This window comes from Phasianus colchicus, chromosome 1 (genome assembly GCF_987193195.1).
Source record: "Phasianus colchicus chromosome 1, bPhaCol1.hap1.1, whole genome shotgun sequence".
Lineage (NCBI taxonomy): Eukaryota > Metazoa > Chordata > Aves > Galliformes > Phasianidae > Phasianus > Phasianus colchicus.
In genome coordinates, this window is record NC_143436.1 from 42,799,204 (window position 1) to 42,825,981 (window position 26,778).

A 26,778-nucleotide genomic window follows, 5' to 3' on the forward strand; every position below is an offset into this window, starting at 1 on the left:
GATAGTTTAAAATACAAAGTTCTTCAACTTAATTGTCTTATTGTAAGTAAGTCATTCACAAGAGAATTCTTGATGAATTTAAGCCTCAAATTTTGGAAAATCTCATGAGAAACTGTTCTTCCTTCTAATAACTGCAGTGCTTGGGACATAGGCATCTAAATGGAGACCAATATTTGAGAAAAATTAAAGGAAGAGAAAAAAAACACATCAACTCATACTGCCTAAAACTTATATAAAAGAAATAAAAGCATCCCACAAAAAGGACTGAAAATAATAACTACCACTCATCAGATAAGTGGGTGGATAGTTGTATTTATGTTACAGAAAAGCATGAGCCAAGGCATTACACTAAATCAGAATGTTACATAAAAAAAAAAAAAAAAAAAAAAAGAAAGACATTCCAAGAGGAATTATCCACCTTGCAAAAGTTACAGCAGATGATATTGTGGGAGAAGAAAAGGTTTAATAATGACACAGTAACTCCAGTAACTCTGACAGATAATACTTTGCAAAATCTCCTTTGCAAATTCCAAAGGCAGATTTTCATCAGAGTTAACCAAAAGCTCTCTATACTTCCTTTTACTTATTAGCTCTGCCCCTTACCATGTTTACTTTGCAATGACTTAAACTAGAGTCAAGTGCAATGGCTGCAGTCTCCATTCAAATGAAGACTTCATCTGCCGCTGTCTTTTTCTTCAGTCTTACTTCTGAAAGCATTTCTCTCCCCGAGGGTACACATTCCTATAAACTATGCTTTAAATTTCCTTCCTGTCAGACAAATCATCCTTTCTGTATTATATATTCAAAGTCATAAGACTGGTAAGTGGATATTATTCAAAAAATGCTTGGAATTTCAGTGAGTAACTTTCCTTGTACACAAACTGTCACAGCAGGTAATGCGCTTATCGTATTGGGTCCGTATTTGTGATGGTCTGACACAGTGGAGGCTTGAAAACAGAACAGAGCTAGTTGTATACCAAAATATTTTCCAAGATGAACAACAATAGTATTAACAATTTGCTTTACTGAGAAAACATGCTTTAATGTGTCTATTGCAATGCTACTGAGGAAACAGGTGTCATACAGGAATGGCAGATCCACGAGGAGCTCCATAGCCAAAACAAACACTGACAGATATCCAGTGGAAACCATTTGTTACCCCATGATGGGGGGAACAGGAAGTCAAGCATTTTCAAATTCCTCAATGTTAGTAAACAACATTGCAAACTTTAGGAACACCAATACAGTAAATGTTGTATTTTGATTTTCAGCAGTGGGTAGTTTTTACTACTTGATAAATGAAGATGCTAGGTGTTTTTTTTAGCTACCATGAAAATTTTGCTATATTGCCAAAATGACTCTCTGTATATATCAAGTTTACGTGTTTGTGTATACTGAAGCACTGGTTATACTATGGAAGCTTTAAGAAGCTCCTATTAAAAATGTGCAGAATGTGTCTAAAATTTGCAGAAGAACAAGAAATATGTATAGTTAATTTAAAACAAAAGCTTCAAGATGACAAAGTTAAGAGCTGCTATTACAGTAGAAATTTAGATTATCTAACTTCTCCCATTAGAATTTTTTTAAACCGTCTTTTAGAATCACCTTGGCTGTTTATAAGCTTTTGACATTAAAAGAAATGAGGGGAATTCCAGGAGCTGTAGGCACTAGTTTTGTTATTGTTGTTTTATGAAATTGTGTTCAGCTCTCATTGAAAAGCTAATGTATACTATATCCCCCCCCCTGGGGTTTGTTGACATCTTTCTCAGTGAAGAAATAAACAAAGCATTCTGAGGCTGGGCTTGGACTGCCAGAACAAGAACAAAGTGCACTACACACAGACCAGTGATAATGAAGTAAGTTGAATAAAGGAACAAGATGCAGACAAGTAAATGATAAGATTTCACGCCGCCTTTCTGATACTCCCAGGGCTAAAGGAGACTGTAATGGTTACCATCTTATGAACCCTTAAACACAGAGTACGGCTCAAACAATTTCGCTCTCAGTGGCACCATGTGGGAACATATGCTAACCTTATTCACAGTGAAAGAAAACAAAGTCCAGATGGACTTGTTTTATTTTCACCAATTCCTCAAGATGAACAGAGCCTCAGCAAAGAAACTCTTCTGTTCCTTACAGTCTTCTCTTTAAAGATAACGATTTTAATTACTTCTGTGGCTGCTCAGCAGCAGCCTATGGTGAATTTCAGAGCATGGACATTGTGCCCATGATTTTGAAAAGAAACATCATATGAATCAGCATTTTTTTATTGATTGATTTTTTAACACCTTAAGCCCATCTCTAAAATACACAAAAATGCTTACAACTATTTGAGACAAATGATAATCCTAAATACTATTTTACTGCAAAGTACAGTTTTTTAGGTTAGCAACTGCAAAACTTAGAATTTCATGAAGTGGTAGGTAATCTGATGACTACCTGTGAAATGTATATATATATATATATATATACACATATATTTGAGCATTGATCTTTGAGTTAAGTCATATGGTGTCAGGTGATAATGGGTGTCAGTGCAAAGATTGCTGAGTATGTCAAGTAGCATGGTATGTGGGCTTTAGTAATGCCTCTTCTGCAACAGCAAGCCTATGGATCTGCTCAACCATCTTATCAAACATCATGTTTGGTTATTTAAAATCTAAACTATTGTGTATTATAAAATTATAGGACCCATATATATATATATATATTTTTTTCCCCAGAAAAACCCAAAGTCCAATCATATCAGCAGCCAGAAATCTGATATTTCCTATGTTTGCTTTCTTAACTTTGCAACATCTAATAATCTTTAAAACAATTTATGTATATATACACACATAGCTTACTCTGAAAGCAATGCTTCCTATTTATTTCCATGGAAACTACAAGAGATACAAAGAACATAATAACACTATTTGATAGAGCAAATTCTCAGCTAAAAAACACTATTTTTCAACACTATCACCACCATTTTCACCAGCAATGTACAAGAGCCTACATGCTTCACTTGTAAAAATCTGCACCAATGGAGGCAACTGCTGTTGTGGTGGTTGGATAATGTTACACACTCAGTCCATTTTTCATTGATCCCAATAGATGGAAGTCAGAAGGCATCAATACAGAGGGTGTGGTAGGACAGTCTAGCCAAGATTGGTGATGTGCTCTATTGTCTTCAAACTGATATGGCGCCTGACATTCTCTTGCTTCAAGGGAAAGCTTGTCTTCTTTTCTGGCCTCACTCTGTAAGCCTGAGCCTTCAGTTTTGTCAGAGTTGTGATGCAGTGGTCAGAATTGATAGTTTGTTAGGGTTCCATGAAAAGCAAAAATTTCCTATTCCAAATCCAAATCCAGAAGTTTCCTACACCAAAGGACAGTGCACATCCTTTTACCACTGAGAGATGCATCTTCAATTTTTTCTTCAATGGACAATTCATGTCACTACTCCATGGACTGCTGTTTTAATTCTGGCTCATAGTGGCGGTACCACATCTTTGCACCAGTAATAATGTAATTCAGGAAATTGTCACCTTCAGCCTTGTATAGTTCAATAGGTCCTGACAAACTAGCACATGGTGTTCTTTTGTTCTTTTGTGAGCATTCATGTAACCCACCTGATGCAAACTTTGTCATATTCCAATTCTGCCACCATTGTTTCCGATGCATTGTAGCTGATATTTAGCTGTGTATATTGTTCCCTGGTCATACTCCACCAATTCATACGGATGAGCTGATCAAGACACTCTTTGTTTTGTAGAGTGACAGCAGTACACAGCTATCCAAAATGTGGCTTGTCTTTCATGTCACTATCAGAACAGATGAAATGCATCACCCAATGTCTCAGTGTGCTCACATCCACTATTTGATCTCCATAAACATTCAGCAAGAGTCAATGAATGCCAGTGAGTGCAGTTTTTTCTGCATGGAGGAATTCAATTACACAACTTTGCTTCATATGCACCTTCATGTCAGATGCCACTTTGTCAGATTGCCCCGCTGCTGCCATCTGTTGCACAGCAACAAAATGTAATGGAATATTGGTGGGAAGATTCAACCTCTGCAGTCATACCACCATCTGACTCTGACATTGTGGGACAACATAATAATATAGAAGGAACTACTTTTGGAGCAGCCATCATAATATATCTTGCTCCATCTATCTATCTATTGTATATACAGGCATATATTTACAGTTTGCCAGGAATAAGAATGGGGTTCAATTTTCTTTTGTATTAATTGCAATATATTTTACAGACTTTAAACCCTTTTGAAATTATACCGTATGGTTTTCTCCTTTTGGCTTGATTTCATTAAAGTGTACTGAAAATGTTCCCTCAAAAGGAATTCTATCAGAAATTCATTTACAATCAGCTTTTGTTTTTTTTTTTTTCCAAATTTATTTCTTGAGTTTTTTGAAAGTTAATTTGATTACAAATGTGTTCCATTACTTACAGTATTTGAATGGATGAAAGGTAAAAAGATGAGCTGACAAAGTCGGCTCAATATTAGAAAAGGTGAATTCAGTACGAGGTTCATAATTATACTAACAAGAAGAGTGGACTTGGATTTTTGAAAAGAAATCTGTAGCATTTTAGTTCCCATTAACAATCTGGTAGGTTTTGCAGCTTATGTTTTCAAGTAATTTTCAAAATTACCTATATTGAATGCTTCAATATGTAGCCCCAGGGAAGGGCTGACAGGGTCTCTGAAAAAGCTCCCCATCCTCCCTGAAGAAGCTACTGAACAAATAAATTGTTAACCTTAGTAGCTGCCCTAGTGATGGATATGCTAAAGATGGCAAAGGGGCTTGCAAAACTAGTTCTAGACAGTTGAGCAAGAGATGGGAAAGGCAAAGAGGGAGGAACTGCTGTCTGGAAGCAAGGTCAATGCTAGATCATAAAGATCAAGAGGAAATTGTCTGCTCTAATGTAAAGAATAAAGAGTAGGTAAAGAATACCAACGAATGGTGTCTGATAGCACACAAACCATTTTAGCAGTGAGAAGATAAAGGAAGTTGACTCCAATGTAAGAATGTCCCATGATTCAGATGAAAAAGCCATGTAAATCCTAAAATATTTAACTGGTCATGATGTAAGCCTGAAGTTTCTTCCAGAACCTCAGGAAACTGAAATGATGAGTACAAGAAAATCTTTTTTTTTTTTTTTTCCTAAACTGCTTTACAAACTTTTGTCATAAGTTCAATTTTTCTTTTCCTTAGTTAAATTTAAGAAAAACTCATTTATGAGTCCTCACATAAATATTCTCTGGTATCCAGATGGGTCCACTTCACTCTAAATCACATAAGATGAATTAGGTCATAAAGATAAGGGCCTTGTTAAGTTGATTGAGATAACCCACCTGAAAGTGACCAAACACTTTAATAAGAAAACATTCAAAAAGTTCATGCAGCTGAAAAGATGTCACACACAGAACTATCTGTGGCCAAAGACTATGGCAGATCCAAGAAATTATGGGGCTAGTTTTGCAAGATGTTTCTGTGGCAGAATAGTCATTATCCCAAAAAGTCTATGACACCAAAAAGACACCGCAAAGTATATGTTGCCTTCAACTCATGGAAAGTCAAACTGAGTCAACATTCAAATTAATCTGATGTTTCTTTATTTCACATATCCAAACATCTTGGCAGCTTGGGATTTTTTCAACACATGACCAATGTAGATGACTTTATAGCTTGAAGTGGACAAGTTTAGTTCTGACTGTCCATGGCAGAAGCTGAATGGATACAACAGTGATAGATAACTGAAGGCATACTTCCTTCTGCCATGAAAACAACTCTGTGATTTTTGGAGAAATATACACGAACAGAATTCTTACATGGCATGCTCACATTCTATTTGTCACTTCTGACTTTAAAAGAACTCTTGTAGGCATCAAGTTTTGTAATATGTTGATGCACAAATGTGCAAATATGCAATCTGCAGAAATGTCTTTCTGTAGATATTACTTATAATGATGGGATAGACAATATATTTTATTGATCTTTAGATGCAGTTGATACAGGTTAATCCAGTAATAAGGTGTATGACAGTATATTTTTTTAGCTATAGATATGAATTACACGATCACATACAGCATGAACTACCATATACGCATTTATATACTAAATATGGGCCTGCCATGCATAAACACTTTCATGAAAAGATATATGCTCAATATGTACTCAAACTTTTGGAAGCACTGTTAAGTTTTCCATGCTACTTAGTTCAACCAAGACAAATTCAATTCAGCATAGCCACAGCAAGGTGCCTTCTCTTCCTTATATTGGCCTCCATCTCAATGAATGCATGACAGTACTCCAGTTTTGCCAGTCATAGAAAGCACTGAGGCTTTGCGGACACTTTCACATGCTTTCCCTGCTGCTGAAATTCATAATCCCCTCTTGGGCACCGAGACTTCCACAAAAAGTGCCATGGAAGAGTTTAACTCCTAACAGGATTTGTTGACACCGCAAGGTCAGGAAAAGCTTACATAAAATAGGCAGAAGCATAAAGAAAAGGGCAGGACTTAAGTATTTACTGTTAGTACTGTTAGACGTTTACTGCATAACACATTGTAATATTAATTAGAATGACAATCAAGAGCCTGATCCCCTTCTCCCTTCAACACAAATCTTTGTATTTGAGTCACTGTAAGTAATTTGCGCAAACTGAGACAAAATTGAACAGTGTCAAAAGGAAATACTGAGAGAATTTCAGTTTAGAAAAGTTGACAGAATTTCCCTCACAAATACATATTGAAGCTGCCAGAGAGGGTATCTCACAGGTGCGTTCTGGTCATTGGGGAACCTGACTGCACCTTGTGTGCTCTGGACAATATCGCTGGATATGAATTCATAGCTCAGAAAGATGAAAGGCTGTTTTTTTCTTAATTGTCGAAGAGTGTGAGGGAGTTACATAACTAGAGTTTTCCAGACTGGTGTGAGACATGATGATAGTACACGTGACTGGAAAATGCTGCCAATCAAAATGTTACTAGTGTCGGTTTTAATAATAATATTGTAATAGACATCAGAAGATTTAATGCTAGTCTTAGGTGAATACAATGAGATCTAAGTATCAAAGCATCTGTCATAAATCTTACCTTTATTACTTACTATTGTTCAGTATCTGTCTATTCTAACCTTTTGTCCTATGTATGATACTACCATTTGCAAAAGATAGCTTTAACTTAATTTTTTACTATGCCTTCTATCACTAGATATTCATTTGCTTCATAAACTGACACATTACTTAATTTATCTTCTCATTCTCTCCTAGGGAGAGAAGGGTCCAAAACTCAGAAAGAGTTAAGCCGAACTATTCATTTTAGCTCCCAGTCCAGTTAACTGAACTGATATCTATAGAGATGTCCAAAGCATGATATCCCTAAGCTTCCTCTGCTCAGCTCTTGTGCAAAACATATTACAGGGTATGGAATTATAAAATGAGGAACATGCAGTGAGTAACCACTTCTGTAAGCTGTGGTTGATGTGACTTGCCCAGAATCACATAGGAATTCTGTGGCAGGAGTAAGTAATAGCATCTCTGCTATTAGGATGGGTTCTCCCTTAATCATATATTACCCACCTGTAATTCACCTCTCTATTTACTATTCCCTTTTTAATTACTGAAACAAATGGTGTAAAAGACAATTAAATAGATGTGCTATGAGGTCTGCGCACGCTCCATGAAGTCTTTTCCTTTGAAAGTGATTGGGGTGGAGCTCAGCTCATCTCACTTTAGCAATGTAAAATGTAGATGTGTAGTCAAAGACAATTTTCTGACCTTCCTCTTTAATCAGTGGCATAAGATAGGCACCTCCAAAGGGATGATTAATCCTGCACTAAAATAGATGTCTGAATGAACTGCCCTCTGGAAGTGTATGCATCTAAAATATACATTAACTACAAAGAGTACTGAGATTAATAGATGCGCAAACGTTCAGTGGCTGAAGTTGACTAAGTTGAAATTCACCTTTTTGCTTTACTGTGCACTTGAATCTAATGGACTGTCTGAGTGTCAGTAAACAGTAAGTACTGTGACCATCCACATGTATGCAGTGACAACATCTTGTTCAACATCTTCATCAATGACCTTGATGAGGGGATAGTGGCCACCCTCAGCAAGTTTGCTGATGATACGAAGTTGGGAGGATTGGCTGACACACCCGAAGGCTGTGCTGCCATTCAGCAAGACCTGGACAGGCTGGAGAGCTGGGCAGTAAGAAACCAGATGAGGTTTAACAAAAGCAAGTGTAGAGTTTTGCACCTAGGGAGGAATAATTGCATGCACCAGTACAGGTTGGGGGATGACCTGCTGGAGAGGAGCTCTGCAGAGAGGGACCTGGGTGTCCTGGTGGACAACAGGTTGGCCAGGAGCCAGCAGTGTGCCCTTGTGGCCAAAAAGGCCAATGGCATTCTGGGGTGCATTAAAAAGAGCGTGGCCAGCAGGTCGAGGGAGGTGATCCTCCCCCTCTACTCTGCCCTGGTGAGGCCTCATCTGGAGTACTGTGTCCAGTTCTGGGCTCCTCAGTACAAAAAAGACAGGGATCTCTTGGAAAGAGTCCAGCGGAGAGCCACAAAGATGGTGAAGGGCCTGGAGCATCTTCCCTATGAAGAAAGGCTAAGTGATCTGGGTCTGTTTAGCCTTGAGAAGAGAAGACTGAGAGGGGACCTGATCCAGGTCTATAAATATCTGAGGTGTGGGGGGCAGAGTGGCGAGGCCAGACTCTTTTCAGCAGTGTGTGGAGACAGGACAAGGGGAAATGGCCAGAAGCTGGAGCATAGGAAGTTCCGCACCAATGTGCGCAAGAACTTCTTTACGGTGAGGGTGACGGAGCACTGGAACAGGCTGCCCAGGGAGGTTGTGGAGTCTCCTTCTCTGGAGATATTCAAGACCTGCCTGGATGCCTACCTGTGCGACCTGGTGTAGGGAACCTGCTTTGGCAGGGGGGTTGGACTCGATGATCTCTGGAGGTCCCTTCCGTCCCATACGATTCTGTGATTCTGTGTGATTCTGTGATTCTGTGACAAGCTCGCACTTCCAAAAATAACTCACATCTTTGACTGATACATCCAATAGTCTTCGTGAGTAAACAAATGTGTTTAGTTATCTACCAAGACCTTAAAGCACAAAAACTCGAGAAAAATGCAGGAAAGTCAATAGCAAATCTAATTTTTTTTGTTAGGAGATTGGATATGTTAAAACAGGATACTGACAGCGAAGTGGCCCTGAGAGATACAGACAATAATCAAGTTGAACAAGTACACTTAGTGCTTTAGCAGTCAGTACAGAAGAAGTCTGTCAACAGGTAATGTCCAAGTGAAACAACATTTTAGCAAACCAATTTGCCGCTTTTAAAGCCAACAGAAACAAGAGCAGCTGAAAATTTCACTGAGATGACACTAATGGACTAACCCATTCCAGGTAGATACAGCACAGATTTTTTTTTTTTTTTTTTTTTTTTTTTAATTCCTGTATTCTGAACTGATCCATATTCTCCCAGGCACAGCTTATTTTTCAGTGTGGTAAACTGCCTATCCATTGGATGGACCATGCTATGATTCTGCATTTATAAATATCACTAGGCCACACTTTGATCAGTAATCTGAATCTGAATTTGATACCTTCCTATGACAAATGAGGCACAAAATATGCTATCAAAACAGTGCCTTGACTTTTTCTCTTAAGTTTTTTGTCATATAAAATGTTTTAGCAATGAAAACTACGTTCAATATGACCTAATGTTATTTTGAATTTGGAGAAGGTTGGGTAAAGTAACATGGACGAAGAAATCTTTAAACACAGAGTAAATTGCAGGGTCAAGACACAAGAACAGACTGCCTTAAAAATTAGTAGTCTTCACACAACCACATGATTCCACTGATGTCATGCATCCTTACAGGTTAAATTAAGGTAAATATATCTGACCAAAACAAAATTTATGCAATATATTATTATTATTACACTTCTATAAGCCTGATTTAGCCCCTGAATGTTATGCTTTTCCATATCTAATCTAAGCCTTATTACTTTTGTATTATTAAAATGAGAGCAAAATAAATATCTTGTACTTGTCTGGAGAGATCATTTTTTTCCAGTATGATAGAAAATTCATAACTCAAAATTCCATACATTAACAAAGTGGAGAATAAAGAAAACGAAAGAATAAAGATTAGCCAAATTGACACATTCTACCTTCAAAAAAGAAAGCTGGTATTTATGTATTTCTTTCATACCAAGTACCTCTGTATAAATATATCTTTCTCCTATCACTTCTAGGCAGCTAACAGAAGTAGAATAAACAAGTGAAGAAAGAGAAAAAAAAAATTAGGAAAACGAGATTTATATCACCTCCTAGTTTACAACATGGATTGATAGCCTAGCTTCTTACTTCTAACACTAATGTACAAAAATGAGATGGTTCAATCTGACAGATGTAAACATGCTCAGGCAGAAAAATGAGTGAAAAAGTTAGTGAAATAGAAACACATCTTTAAATAATAGGCATTTGAGAGATCTGCCAAACTTGCTGTAGAAAAATTTATTTCAGTTGCAGTGTCTTTTCTCTCTCTTTTCATGACATCAAGTTTAAGTTTCATAGCTTTAAAAGTATGATTACAGGACAACTTTGTTATCATTACTACTGAAGACCTTCCATTCTTAGTTTTAGTTTCAAAGGTTATTTTCTTTTCTTTTCTTCACCTCACAAAACCACGTCACTCCCCACAAGACATATTAAACATTATGAAAAATTTTAGAACCTTGAAAATTCCTAAGTGAGTCATGTGAAATGAAATCTAAACAACCCACTATGCATTCTTATTTCTTTGTGTGACAGCCAGGTCTACTGGACTGTATAAGGATTAGAAATAAGGAACTCCCAGATTTTATTCATACCTCTCCCATTGCCTTGCTTTAATACCCTTCACTTCCACAGAATTTTTCACTGTCTAGTCATGTCCTACATATTCTCCTGAGGCATGCAAGTATTAGGTCCTAAATTACAGTTGAGGAAAATTAAGTATGCTTATCAGTTGTCTGAGGTCATAAACAAGCTGGTATCATTATAGCTATTACAACACGTGCTCCTTAAGTGCACTTCTGGATAGGCCAAGACAAGAAAAGGTGACCAGTGAGTAATTTTGGTGATTCCTTGAGGTGAGATCCAGAAAAGTACTCAATACTTTCAAAAACAAATTGTACTTTTAGTAAGAGTCTCCAAAATCTGCAACATCCTCAATTAGTAACTAGTTTTTGGCTTTTATGTGTATGTGTAACATACATACATGAGAAATCATGTACGAAAATTTCTCATTTCTTCTTGCAAGAATTTGGGAGTTCCATGGAAAATGTACAGTCCTGGGAGGTAAAAAGCCATCACCATCATTTGTATGCCAACTATCCTGCACCCAATTCTAGGTAATTTTTGTTAATGAGAGACATAGGCATGAAATAGATAATGCAAAGTAGATCAGACACAAACTGATCTGACAGAAACTTTCAGAGAATTCTGAATGATAATTGTCTGTAAGATGCCATCTTACCTACCCGAGAATTACAATGAACTACAGTTGCTTATTATCTGAGGAGGATGATTCTGATATTTGTTTAACAAATAAACTTAGCCAACTATTTTTCCTTTTAATTTCATTTTGTTGGTCATTCTTTCCTTCTGTTCATCATCCTGAACCCATTTTACTTTGTTATGTTCTATGTGATGCTTGTGGAATTGTTAGCATGATAACACTGGGGAAGAAGACAGAAAGTCAGTCTGTAGAGTAACATAACATGTAAGAGAAACAGTGTAAGTGATGATAGCTCAGTCATCTGTGCACACAAGTGGGTACCAACATGTCCAAAGTTCATTCTAATATTTCATTTGATGTGGTCTTAAGTAAAATCTGTATCTTGCATCAAATTTTTGTTACCATTATTTTTTATCTATGTATTAAATACAGAAGTTGAAGGAACTAACTCATGTTTGTACATAATTTGTTATATTAAAACTTATAAACAAAAATGTTCTGCTATGTGACTATTGCTGACTTTTAATAGTTATAAGAATATTAAAAAGCAATTTCCCACCTCTAGAAACATACTTCTCTACTGAAATCATCACATTTAGCAAATTTGTCTTTTTCTTGCATGGCAAATACTCATTTTTCATTAGTAAAATATGAAATTACTACTGCCTAGAAAGATTTTCTTCTATATTACCTAAAACACGTTTCTTTGTCTGAAGTGTGCCTTCTCAGCCCATACATTGTATGTGTGTGCTTTCTCAGACTGCACATAGTATTAGTATTTCAAATTAGCTCCAACTTAACCTATATAAAGCTCTTTCCTTAGATGGTGTAGTATTACACACTTCTATTAGTCATTTTATTTACTCCACTGGTATGAAATTGCTGTCCGCCCTCCTGGAATAGTAGATAATTAACTCTTTAGAAATAAGATTAGTATTTTGCTAGACAGAAAGCTTTTCCTGAAAGTGAACAAATATGTACAAAGATTGCTAGAAAATGTATGCAACCATTTTGACCCCTGAGACAAAGCTGACAAGACAAAGGTAGAAAAGTAATTATAATATATGAACTTTGGCTAAAAAAATAATTTGTTTGATGGCTCACTAATACCTTTCTTTCTTAAGTAAAAGTAAAAACAAGGAGAAGCTTATGTTCCACCATTATCAAACAAGCACCATCTTTTCAAATTTAAAACGGATAACACAACTGATTCTAAATAAGCCTTTATACACTGATTTTACTGTCCCCCTTTCCCTTCACCCTCACTCAAACATACATACCAAATATCCAGTAGTTTTGGATCAAAAAGCACATTTATATCTTCACATGGACTTTCCTGCAGAAATGCTCATCCAAGAAGTGAAGTATTAGACACCTCACATGATACCGTAAGACTTACAGTGTGGGTCACAAACAGTTCATTCAGATAAGTAGTTGATCTCCAATATCATGTTCAGTCCAAACCTAAATGCTGAGCATATTCAGTTTTTCTGCATCAAGTCTTAAAATGTACAGCTGAGTACTGAAGTGTAAAGCAATAGAAAGGTTCAGAGTAATACCGCACTAACTTAGGTATGATGCAAAATTACTGGAGGGAGGGAGGAAGGGAGGGAACATGGTAATGGTAGGTCAGTATCACATAGATGAAGGCTCTAATCTAATTCATTGTCTTACATTGTAATAGAAATCTTCAGAGAACAATTGAATGTTACTCTTGCTGGGGAGGGGCCTCTGACTTTCAGGACAGGAGGAACTCTATCTATCTATATCTATATGAATGAATGGATACATACAGTCATTCTTTCTACATCTGAATCACAGATTAGATGGTTAAAGAGAGGAAAACAAGAAGAGTAGACAAAGTATGTGATTGCCTCATAAACAGAAACACTATGCTATCTGCTGTGGAAATGAGATCTTGATGGTAAAAGGTGGAAAAAAAAAAAAGGAAGGAAACACAAAAGCAATACATTTAAATAATAACAGATTTATAATACAATTGTTTTATCAGCAAACAGTACTGTGGGTTCAGATGCATTGTATGTCAACAGAGCATACTAATAGTTGTGGTAAACTCAGGACCAGCCTGAATTACATTGGCAAAAGTGTTTCTCAAGCCATTTGTACCTAACAGAATAGCCCTGCATCATCAAGGACAACCATGCAAAGAAGAGAGATTCTCTGTATGCTCGCCCTTTTGGATGTGTACTGCCCTGGTCAACAGCTTGCATGGAGCAGGGCTTCAGCAAGTTTGAGTAACATCTGTGTGAAAAACTCAATGAAGTAGTATAATAAAAGAGAAATACCAATGGGGTCAGTTATTGTTATAAGATCACTGGATAGATAAGACAATGATAGATCCAGATATCCTTCAGAAGATGGATAAAGTTTGAAATATCTATATGACTGATGAACATAAAGACCCACTCCTAAGACTGACCAAATCTAGCACCTGAGGGTAAAGAAATCCTAATGTTACAGAAAATCCGTGGGGCACAGATTCATCTTCTACTTAGCAACCAGGAAACTGTATACAATGTGAAACACTGGTACATAAACACAGTACGCTTTGTATTCATTGCTCATATTTGGATAGAGAGCTGTTTTGTCTCTGTGCAGTCTAATGTGTTAGTTCAATACCAGACCTTATCTGCAAAGAACTAATACTTTATGTACCTCAGTCTTTGGCTAAGCATTTCATCACATCACACACTTCCAAAGTACAGTGTCTTTAAGATATCTGCATAAAAAATTATCTTCTTGAGTTTATTCATGTTGCTGAAGTTTAGTCCTTCAGGAAACTGCTCCTTTTTCTTTATTGTCTTAGAGGATACAGCCTGTCCCTACTGATCAGAGTTGGAATTCGTAGGTGGGTGGGGCATGGCCTTGCTACCTTTTGGGAGTATTGTTCTCCAGGGGACAATGTCAACAAGTACATACATGCTCTAGGGACTATAATTATTCTTGATGTCATTGGAGATTGAAGAACAGTATAAAAACTCTGCAAGTCTTGGAAAAGACATCAAGATATCACCCTCTGGCCAAGAAAAGTATGCTGGGGCTACATTCCTAGTGGCTGCTCCTCTGAAATCAAATCAAATGAGGGCTGAATGGTTACCAAGACCTTGTGTTGTCTCTTTACTGAGGTAGATTTCAGTGCAAGAGAGTAACGCCCACAGATCTTCCAAATGCTAGAAGCAGTTCAGTACAGGTTTTGTCTTCCTGAAATTTAATCTCAGTTTCTTTCTTTAAAGGCTTATGGCATCACAGCCAACATTCCCCTGTTTTCTGATGAAATACCTCATACACACAGATAAAATTAGAGTAAACTCTTTTTTTAAACTCTTTAAATTAGACATTTTATGACCTGGATGTGAAGAGTCTACTGCAAAACAGAGCTCTGAACCTGTACTGGAACCTCTAGGCAATGCTGCAAGACAAGCACTAATTACAGAGGTGTCATCTTGTTATCTGAGCAAATGATTGCAACTCCTTCATTTTCCTTCTGGCTCTTGTTCCAACTACCTTTGCTGCCTTCGCTAAGCCATTTAACTTCGCTTTATCTCCTCCTACTGCAAACAGAATTTACTTCTCATTTGTTTGTCTCCAGGTGCTATATTTGCATGTAGTTAATGTTCATTACATACTTTTAGAAAAAATTCAAAGTAGAAGGAGGGGGGAGAGGATAGAGCTTGCTATTCCTGTACTCCCCCTTTACTCGGTAACTTTTCTCTTACAACAGCTTTTTTGAAAACATTGACAGGCACCAGACCTATTAATCAAAGCAGTACATTAAATATGCATATATATGTCTATCTCTTTTCAATCCCTCTTTACAGGTAGGCAAACTAAGGCAAGGTTATAGGCCACAGATTCTGAGTCCCAGTTGCTTTTTAAGATCAATTTACTTCTTTTTCATGGTTTCAAATGAGTTGGTAAAGAGGCTATCAAATGAAAAAAGAATTATTTCAGTATTTCTTCAGAATTATTTCAGTAATCATACTGCAAGATCCATTTACTAGTTGGATAAATAAAGTTCAATTCTCAAAAGTCAGTATCAGAAGTTAGCATTAAATATGCCAAAATTTGAATATCTGAAAAGACAATAGGAAGTTTCAGAATTATGTATTTTACTTTTTTATTGATTTATTTCCCTCTTAACTTCCCACCACTGCCTCTTCTGTGGTCACAAGACTTTCAAAGTTTCAGCCCCTTCTTATTCTTAGTGCCACAACAACTGTTTGCTCATAAAGGCATTCATTTGTTTTATTGCCTTTTTTTTTTTTTTTTTTTTTTTTAGGGGGGGGAAGGAGGATGGGAAATGAGAAGAAAATGCTAGATGTTCACTGTAATGTTTCCTTTGGTATTTGAATTTTTATTGGCTCTTAAAAAATTTTGGATTATGAGTTTCTTTTCCTGAGGAACAGAATATCTCCTCAGCAAACATAGTGAGATTGATGCAATTACCCTAAAGATATTTTACAAGTCCAAAAGAGAAACAGATTCATTGTTTAACAGTGGGAAACTGTGCTTTGTGATTTAACACAGTTATTCAGGTAATTGATGTCACTAGCAAAACTTCTACTTAAATGGCAATAAATTTACAGCTCTATGTAAAAACAATTTCATGTAAAAGTTCAAGTATATCTTTCTGAATTATATGAACATTGAATAGTTTGAATAGTCATTATAAAAAGTACTTCAAAATATTTCTGCTTCTGGAACTTCTAGCAAAATATACGTCATAAGAAGTAACACGTGATATCAATGACTCTAAAACAGTATCTTATTTTTCAAACCTCAGCTGTTACAGTCTTTCTAATTTATACTACATACAATACATGAATATTTTCACACAATCCCACTATGAGAATAACTTTAAGTTTATCAAATGGGAAATCAAAATGCCAAAATCTGCCTTTGGAATAAAAAACAATACATTCTGATGCCGCTTTTTAGGGCCAGATCATATTCTCTCGGGAAAAAATTTTCCCCTGTGAACCCCTAAACAAGAGCCAAATTTCAGTGGAGAGCACCAGTCAAACCAGGAAGAGATTAAAATTGATTTCCAAGTTTCTCACTGAGCCAAAATATCGCTGTTGTTTCTGTTCAACCTTAGCTAGAATGGGTTTAGCCACTCTAAATTCCACGGAGTCCAAAGTAGCATGTTCACTCCAAGCAAAGTTACTCTTAAAAACCTTAGTGGCATCCTCACTCATCCTTAAAATGCTTACCTAACTCCGCACGGGGCTATTTCTTTTTTTCTTTCAAAAACTTTGTGCGTGTGGCATGTGGAAGCACGCAAAGAAGGGCAAAGTCCCTTGCAAAAAAAAAAAAAACCCAAAAACAAACAAAACTCTGCAGGAGCCAACCCAGGGACCACAACTGTCACCTGGCTCATTTTTCTAAGGGGGGAAAAAAAAAAATGGAAAAAAGAAAGTTATTCAGGTTCGGCCCAGTTTAAAGGTTAGCTAAAAAGCTCCCCCCTTGCCAACGCTGGAAGATTAGGCTCTCCTGCCTTCCAGACTTAGATCTAGAACGTGGGTTAAGGGACGGGACTGATCCTCAGCGGCTCTCTCCCAACCAGGGGAAGGCGATGCGGAGGGGCCCGGCGCAACTCGGCTCTCCCGTGAGAAATTCGGCGAGGTTTTTCCCTTTCGCACAGGCGAAAGGCTCCAGGTCCCCCCGACCTCCCGCCGCCCTTAGAACCCGCACAGGGGGCCTCCAGCCTCGCCTCCCAGACCCGGCCCAACCTCACCTTGTTAACACGGGGGAATTTCAAATGTTGGCGCTGGCGTGGGTTCAAAGTCAGAAAAACTTACGTTCCCTTTGCTGAAAATGCTTTCCGGGACTCAAATATGCCAGACCCGAGAGAAGAGAGACCGATGGGGGAGCGGGACGGAGCGCCCCTTCCCCCACGCTCGCCGCCCCGATGCCTCCGGCCGGGCTCCCGGCCGCAGGTGAGCCCCGAAGTTACAGCTCCGGGCGCTGCGTGGGACCGGAGCAACACATCCGTCCCACAGAATCAAAAAACAAAAAAGTAAAAGAGCTCCATCCCTTATCCCCCTCCCTTTTCCTCCGCGCACGCAAGCTTTTTACCTGTTTTTATGCCGAGTTTTTAATAAATTCCTTCCAAAGGGAGCCATGATCCCAGCGGCAGAAGCATAACATCAGCGATCCCCAAACAATTCGAGGGTGTTCCCTTCTCCCCTATATTTTTCCCTGAGCGCCTTCCAAGCTTGTTAATAGTCACCGAGCGTAGCGATGAGCTGGAAGTTGTGCAATTTACTGCTAACTTTGAACTCCGGCTTGTTGCTGCTGCTGCACCTTTGGAGTCCTGCCCAGCTGCAGTCTTGAAGGAGGCGTTTTAGGAGCAGAAAAAGAAAGAAGGGGAGGGAAACGAGGGGGACGGGACACAGGGGAACACGCACTTGCTGTTGTGATGTGAAGTTATGCACAGAGCTCTCTAAACTTTCAGCCTCATCGCCCCCGGGCACCAGCCAGCAAATGGGAGAGAAGGGGTTTTGCTCCGGTGGGGAACTCTGCAAAAACACATAACAAAAGGATTGAAAACTTTCCCCGGGAGGCTCCAGCCACTTCAGGTCAAGTCGTTCGGCTAAACACCAGCGTTAATGAAGGGCTGGCAACAGTTGCCACACCAGTTCTCAGTACATAATAACGTGCCTTTCAGATCAAGGAGCAGTACTTCTTTACAAGGTGATGGACAAATAATGGGAAGATGAAGGAATAAAGCTAGACCTATGTGGCCCCTCTGCTCTCCTAGATTTTGAAGTAAAATATCTATATGCACGAAAGACTTTGCAGACCTTTGCGTGGCTAATGGGGCCTCCGACAACCTGGTAAGCGTGGCCTAGCAGAGAACAAGCGAGGCACCAGCACGAAAGGTTCAGTTCGTACTTGAACGTTGCAGGTTCTTTTTTTGTTATTATTTTGAGCTCGCTTTGCCAAAAGGGAAATTAATGCACACTACAGTTCCTGTCTGCTGGAACCCTCTGGGAACGAGGGTTTCATAGTAAAGTTTCAGGAGGAAAACAACTTTTTTTTTTCCTTTTTCTTTTTCTTTCTCCCCCCCCCCCCCCCCCCCCCCCTTCTCACCTTCTTCAACTTCATTTGGAGCAGAGCACGGGAAGGAGGAACCATTGCACCACAAAGGCTGATGCCGGTAGGTGAGAGTCCTGGAACAGGCAGCCCCCAGCACAGTGCATTCTAGTCCTCTGCTTTGTACAGTTATTTTAACAGGTACATATTAGATGTAAATTCTTATCTTTCTATTTGTATCATCTTTTATTTTATTTTTTTTTTCCTTTTCAGTTTGCTTTTTCTTCCACATATTTATAGGGCAAGTTCATTATGTGGCTGACCAAATGTGCAACATAATAGTTTACCGAATTATTAACTGAGGTGATGATGGCGGAGGGGTGGGGAAGAATGATTGGATAGTACTCGACCAGACTGAGGACTTATCTGAAAAAGGCCTTTTTTTTTTTTTTTTTCTTTTTCCCTTCTAAAATTCCCCTTTCTTCCCTCAGTCAAGATATTTACAGCAGACTGAAGAAAACAAAGCAAAGGCCCATTCCATTGGTTACCTATTACTAGCAGTGCTGGGAATGCCCCACATATTTTCAGTTCAGTCCCATGTCTCTAAATTCTCTGAGCTGTGGCTACAAAGAGAAGGACTCTTAAAAAGCCTTGTTTGAGTAATCATCCAAGCAACATAAAAATAAGGAAGCAGAAATGAAACTTTCAGATTTCTCATCTTGCTGCCAAGGCGGATTTTAAGTAGTCTGCTTTTGGCATTATGAATATAAGCCCAAACACATTAAGCCTGTAGAAGTCTTTCCTTTTGCTTTCTCAGGTTGCACGTACCATGAAGAGGAAACTTTCTTGTATAAAAAGTACAGGGAAATTTTTTCAGTCCCAATAGAAGTTCAAGGCATACTTGGCATAAAAATCAAATCAGTGTAACATTTCCTGGAGAACAATTAATATTCAAATAACTATTTTTCTCAGCAGAGGTAAAATGAAATAGCTTTATCCGTAGAGTAATATTCTTTTTTTTTTTTTTCCTTAATTACAAAAAGAATTGAGAACCTGGTATATATGTAGTTGTTTTTATTACTCCTGAATAGCTTTCTCACAATTTTAATCTATTGAAATATTAAAATACAGTGTAAATTGTTCCTCATCTACCAGAAGATGCAAAATACTTGAAAACTAAGTTTATCTAATGTGGGAACTGGCTCCCTTTATGCAAGTCAATCATAATGCTGCATTCATGTAGCTGTGCAATGAATTGTAAGAGACTCCAGCACTAAGAAGCAGACATTCTCCCCACAGCTGAGAGAGAAGAGGAAGTGCTTAGTCACAATTAAGTTAACCAGATCCAGGAATAAAGAAAGTGTCTGTAAGATAAAGGAGATAATCCTACGAACAAGGAACATTTATCTTTGAAAACAAAATAAAACAAAACCCAAACCCAAAGCTGACCACCACCAATAGCAAGAATATCAAAAAAGAAAAAAAAAAAAAAAGAAGAGAAAAAGAAAAAAAATACAAGAAATTTAGTAAACCATAAATAAGTGAATACATACTATTTCACTTGGTATTCAATTAATTTATAGAACCCCAGACAAAAGTATCATAAAGAGCAAAAGAACTTACTGATTTTATACAAATACATGTTACAGAAACATAAGAAAATGCAGTATTAGGGAAATCATCTTCTGTTCTTCAGCATATAAAACAAATGGCTGGAGCAGAGAGCAGACAAACTTGTCAGAGGGACAGGTTAATTTTGTAGGCAGTGTTGACACAACAGTTTAGTTAGCTGGCTCTTAAACTTCCAAAGCACCTCAGACTTTCCGCATTTGTATGTACACGTCCTTGGTTTTCTTTAAACTGCAGTTTTGATCTTCCAAGAACATTGGGCCAACATTCCAGACTAGGGCCTTTTCCAGCATGCCATAGGGACACACAAAAAACAAGAAAGCCACAGCTTCACAGCTCAAGTCTTGAGCACAGTTATCTCCTAATCATTCTCTTTTCATGTGAAAAGTAAAAGGCAAATAGCTGGTAACATCCCATTTTTAACCCATGAGCTGCTCTGCTCAGCCAAATCATCTTCCCCTTAGGTGAATGAATGACAGCCAGTACAGCTTGCAGGTACAGGTTTTTTGTTGTCCACCACCTGGTGGTGGTGATGGTTGTTTTTTGGTTTTTGTTTTTTTTTGTGTGTGTGTTTGTTTGTTTGTTTGTTTGTTTAGAGCACTCCATAAAATGTTTATGTAGTGGACTTAAAATCCTAAGAAAGCCTATCCTAGCACTCTGATATTTAATGGGGAAAAAAAAGGAACTGTAGACATTAGAGTATTACTTGCCACATAGATAGATAATGAACAATAAATATGGATGCAAATCTTTGGTGCTTGATCAGAAAGCTTAAAGTCAATAAACAAAAAAGTTTATTTTGCCATTTTCCAAATCAGCTCATAGTAAGCATTTTACTCATTCCTTTGGAAAAAAACACTGTAGTACAGAGATGTGCAATGTAGTTTTAACCATATCACTCTACAGGTATAATTTCAGAGAATGCAAAGAGCCAAATTAACTTTTTACATGCAATAAAGTACAGATGTGCTACTGCCCTCCCATTCCCATTTTTCCCTCATACCCATCACAAGGTTCCAGCACCTATCTCACATTGCCTCTGTGACCTCATCCAATCTCCTGGAAAGCTGAAGAAACTCGCTCAAATTCTAACTCAGCAGTAAGTGTTTGCTCTGTCTGTTTTGGACTGATTGACTCTGCGAGTTGACTTATCTCAGGATCAAACAAGATCAGTCAGACAGTATGATTTCCAAAGCTGATGAAGGGAAGAGTTGAATCAGAAGCAGGACAAAAAGAAGGAAAGAGATGGAGCAAAGTAAAAGAAGGAATCAAAAAGAAAGGGAAGGCACGAGGCCTCCCTCTTTGGCTATGTGGTAGGACAGCTCGGCAGCTCAGAGTGGTTTTGTATGAAATGACTTCATCTAACCTAATGTTTTGCTGCCCTAAAAAGACCGGAGGTCTCTTTCCACTCCCACTGGGCAGACTCCTGACTCTTTCCTTGTGTCAGATCTGGTTGTCAACAAGCTTTGGGCTTACGTCATTTCACTTCTTAAATGAATGGAAAACTGATTTGGCATAGGAAAGTGAATAAGCAGTTTTTTGCTGTGCTAGCTAAAGTCACTTACTGAGGTGTCTGACAGTCGTCAGTAAAAGCACGCAGGGAGACAAAAAGGATCGAGTTGACAAGAGATGTGGGAGGAGGATTTCCCATCTGAGCAAAGCTGAGCAGCTGGATTGGCTCAGCCACATTGTGGGACTTCATTCTGACTGCAGCAGTGAGCACCTCCATGGAAGCAGCAAAAGCTCCCTTAGAAACAGAATAAATTACCCATTCCTTGTTTGAGATTATTATGCACAGTCTGCTTCTAGTACTCTGACAGCCTCATTTTATAACATCATAAATACTTCTGTCTGCCTTAAGTGCAGCCAAATGTATGAATATGTGACACTAGACTAAATGGTCCAATAGGTTAAGAGGGAAAGCTCAGTGCTGGGATTCTAACTGTTTTAAATGCAGGAAACTGGGTGATGTATCCTCAGAGAGCTCATGGATTTGTGCTTTTCAACTTACTTCAGAAAATTTGCAAGAGAGACTCAGAAGACTGGTGGCTGATGATAAACTGACAGATAAAAGCTATACTGATGACCTCAGCTCAACTGGTCAAAGAAAAATAACAACTATTCAGGATGAAATCAGGAATGAAGCTGAAAAGTTCATTTTGATACTGTAAACATTCATTCTGAGCCTACGATTTCAATATAGCAGGTAACCCAACTGAAAAAGAATATAGTAGTATGAGGAAAATGGGGACAGCTAATGGCAGTGAGAATTTTAAGATACAGATTAATATATGATGAGAAATCCATTAGCAATAGCACTTTTCAATCTGAAAAACTGTGAATATCTGATTACTATGAAAGAAGTCTATATTATGGAGAAAAATGTAGAAAGAGTGATTACTTATAGTGTAAATACAAAGGCTTGCAGAAATAATCAGACAGCAAAGTTAAAATATTTTAGTCGCTCCAAAACTAATGCCATCTATTTATTCCCACAGAAACTACAACAGATACAAAGAGCACAATACACTATCTGACAGAGCAAATTCTCAGTAACAAAACACTTTTTTTCAACAGTCACCAATATTACCTATGTATTTTTGTCAGTGATAAACAAGAGCCTGCACCAATGGAGATGACTAACTGTATCACAGCTATTATGATGGTGGCATTGCTACGAAATTTTTGCCCATGCAAAAATCTTCATCAGCCCAAACAGATAAAAGTCAGAAAGCACTAAATCTGGACTATACGGTGAGTGTTTTAGGGCAGTCCATCAAAGACTGACAATGTATTCCATCATGTTCAAACTAGTATGGGGCCTGGAATTATTGAGTTGCCAGTAAAAGATTATCTTCTCTGGCCTGACTCGGAGAGTTTGAGCATTCAGCTTAGTCCATGTTGCAATAAAGCGGTTAGAGTTGATGGTTTGTCCAGGTTCCAGGAAATCTACAAGGATCACTCCTTTCCTATCCCAAAAAACAGTGCACATCAGTTTACTTGTTGAGGGCTGCATCTTGAACTTTTTCTTCAATGGGGAATTCACATGGACTCCACAGACTGCCATTTTCACTCTGGTTCATAGTGGTGACACCACATCCTACTACCACCAATGACATGATCCAGGAAACTGTCACTTTCAGACTTGTGTGGGTTGAATAGGTTCTGCATATGATATTCTTTCTGTTCCTGTGTGAGCATTCGTGGCACCCACCTGATGCAAACTTTGTCACATTTCAACACTGTCACCATTGTTTCCAATGCATGATGTTCAGCTGTGTACACAGTTCCCTAGTCATAAACCACTGATCTGCATGGATGAGCTGACTGAGGTGCTTTTCATGTCATGGTTTGACAGCTGTTCATGGCCATCTGGAATGTGGTTTGACTTTAATGCTGCTATCACCACTGATGAAATGTACCACCTCCACCTCACTGTGCTCACATCCATGGTTTGGTCTCCATCAATGTTCAACAAGTGTCAATGAATGTCAGTGAGTATTATTTTTTACCCATGGAGGAATTCAATTACACGCCTTTGCTTTATATGTACTTCCATGTCAGATGCCATTTTGTCAGACTGCTTCTCTGCTGCCATCAGTCACACCGAAACAAAATGTAATGGAATATTGGTGGAAAGATTCAACTTCTGCTGTACCAATAACATCAGTCTCTGACGTAATGCCAACATAATAAAGTAGGAGGCATTACTTTCAGAGCAGCCCTTGTAAGTCACAGAACTGCTCTCTGACTGCCAACTCTGCCATGGAGGACAGAAATGAGTGAATTCCAAAAGCAACTAGGCAAAACTAAATGGTTACTGGAGTTCATATGAATCACAATTTTCCTAAGTCTTCATTGTCTCTGTACATTTCCTAAATCTTTTTTTTTTTTTCTTTTTTTTTTCTTTTTTTTCCACTATCCTGCATTTCCTAACAATCATTGGTAGCCCTCCTGCATTCCCGAACAGTGAGGCATAGCCTTCACTGCAGGAAATCTTGTAGGTTACAATTTGCAAATTGGATCCAGCTGGTGCACCACCTCAGCCACTATGTCCTTGGTAGAGGACTTCCATTTAATACAACAGTAAACAAAACAGACAGCTTGCCCCTCTGTAAATAGGGTTTTTATTGATAATTTCAGATACAGTACTAGTTTTACAGTCTACAAGCCCTAAGTACTCCTAACCATAAACATCATTTGGTCTCAAGGGATAGAACCACTCCCTAGATGTAGAGTCAAACTCTGTCTCTGCAGAACTTCCAGTCAACACATTGTTCATCCAGCCCCAAATCTCTTTCTGTCCTTGCTCTTTCATTGGGTATTGAGCTGATGTCTTGTGACTCGACTGACCTTTTTTTTTCATTTGTAATACTCTCCCCCATTATATGTTTCTACTCTTTCTCTAATGGTAAATGTCTGTCATTTAGGTCTGCAGTCTGCAATAAAAGCTGAAGGAAATAAATCAAAGACTGAGGTATACAAATGAAAAACCTGTCTATTGTAGGGCTAGTAAATATAATGGATTAAACAAATTAAATATAGTGGATTAAACAAGTTTTTGGCTCAAAATGTACTTAAACTGCCGATTACCTGATTTAGGGAGTAAAAAGACTATTTCATATTTGCCTTGTTTTTACCTTAAAAATCTACCAGTGCAGGATGTGTATCAGGGATAGTATGTGACACCAATAAGGCATTTGGTGTAGTAAACCAGTTCTTCTGTTAATGATTGGACATAACAAAACAATTGCTCCTTTCCTTATGTTTTTTTTTTGTTGTTGTTGTTGTTTGGTAGGTTGGTTTTGTTTTGTTTTGTTTTCCTTCAACAGCCTATTAGATCTTTTTTCTTCACTCTATAATTTTGATTAAAGTGTGTTAAGAGACATGAGTTAAATTCTCATTTCTTCCAGAACTGCACAGTAATCATGGAAACATCAGATTGAGCTAAATGATCCATCTAATACCCTCCTTTACTTTCTTTCTTTTTTTTTTTTTAATCTTCTTATGAAATATATAATTACTTTTCACAGCAGTTCATATGGCATGCTACAATAGTGCTTTGTGGTTATATTCTTTGGTGTAAGTGTCCGACTTAGTAGCAGCTCTGACTATTGTTGCATCTGTATCTAATAAAGCAGTTTGGATGAACTACTGTGTCCCAGGCTGCTGTGTCTGGGTCACCAATAACTGACATAAAGCCTTTATCAGAAAACCTAAAATGGATCTGAGAACAGCTCCAGGAGCCCTAGCTGAGATTTTACCCATTACAAAACACATGTTGGAAATACACCAGGTACACCAAGAAAATTTCCTATTCCTGGAAGAGGCTTAGCAGTTGAGAAGACATATACACATAAAAATAATTTTCCTTATTTAAAAAGATACCAAAAAAAGTTTCATTCGGGGGGGTGGGGATGGGGGAATATAGATACAATATGGGGCTATAAACACATCTGAATAAATGCTGACATGTTCATGGACAGATCTGATTTCTCAGATAAATACATATCTTGGGTTAATATTTTATTTTTCATCTGATATTTCTCTCTCACTCAATTGAGCTGGAGCAATTGGTTCATTATCCAAGTTAGGGGTATTATTTAACACTTCAAGAGAGAAACTCATTTTTAAGTAATTTTAAGTAGTTAGACAGCATTTAGAAAAACTGACCTTTACAACTGAAAATGATTTTCAGAAAGAAGTAAGTGTCTGAGTATTGGTCTGTTGAACATCTTCTAGAGCCAAACATCTGAAATGCATGCCCCCTGGAGGTGAACACTACTCTAGTTATTAGAGAACTTCTTATATTCTTTAATGCTGGTTCCTGAGATTTTGACAGTACCTGCACCCATTAAGCCTATCACTTTTCAACTTTACATCAAAATCCTTGGTATTGTTTTTCTGATGTACATTCCCAGCATGTCTGTTTTCATCTGCATGGAGATCATCTCCAGATGTCAGCTCATATATGGGCCAGATATACAAGCTTTCTCTCTTTCAAGATACTAGCCATTCATGAAAAATGCACAAACCTTCTCTAAATGACAAAATACCTCCATCCCTGCAGCCTATTTTCATGCAGGACAATAACAAAGATTTACACCCCTCAATCCTGTATCATGTAGGGAAGGATGGAAAATATCACACATAATTCCACAGTGGCAGAAAGCTGCTGTTTCACAATCTTATTCTAGCATACTGACAGTTCATGAATTACGTTTAAAGGAAATTAGCGTACCATGAAGAATAAGAAAGCTTCTTAATAGATAACATATGAAAATTCTAGGCTAAAACAGCTCCTAAATCTTTCTCTCACTCCATTTCTTATTTAAAAAAAAAAAAAAAAAAAAAAAGGAAAAAAAAAGAAAAAAAAAAAGATTTTTCAGTAAGGTTGGAATCTGTATATGATGTAATACCTGGAAACAATTAAATCCACATTTTACATGCTTTTTTGAAGCTTCTGCATTGAAACCAGTGGGAGTTTTTTCTGATCAAGGCCTTCTTACACAAATGAACAACTGCAAATGTGTTAGGAAAGATTGATCTCCGGAACAATGAATGAT

The 26,778-nt window shown here is 37.8% G+C and overlaps 1 protein-coding gene across 2 annotated transcripts in view; it reads right to left on the reverse strand.

Moving 5' to 3' along the window:
- RASSF9 (Ras association domain family member 9) overlaps nt 1-18,026 on the reverse strand; it is a 28,963-nt gene extending 10,937 nt beyond the window's left edge. Inside the window, exon 1 of one of the 2 annotated variants that reach the window (XM_090139494.1) lies at nt 17,624-18,026. In XM_090139494.1, coding sequence (XP_089995620.1) covers nt 17,624-17,670 — 47 coding nt within the window. In that variant the 5' untranslated portion in view covers nt 17,671-18,026. Of the gene's footprint in view, nt 1-17,282; nt 17,583-17,623 lie in introns of those variants that run through there. The other variant, XM_031589637.2, reaches the window with a different exon arrangement.
- Nucleotides 18,027-26,778: the final 8,752 nt, after the last annotated feature.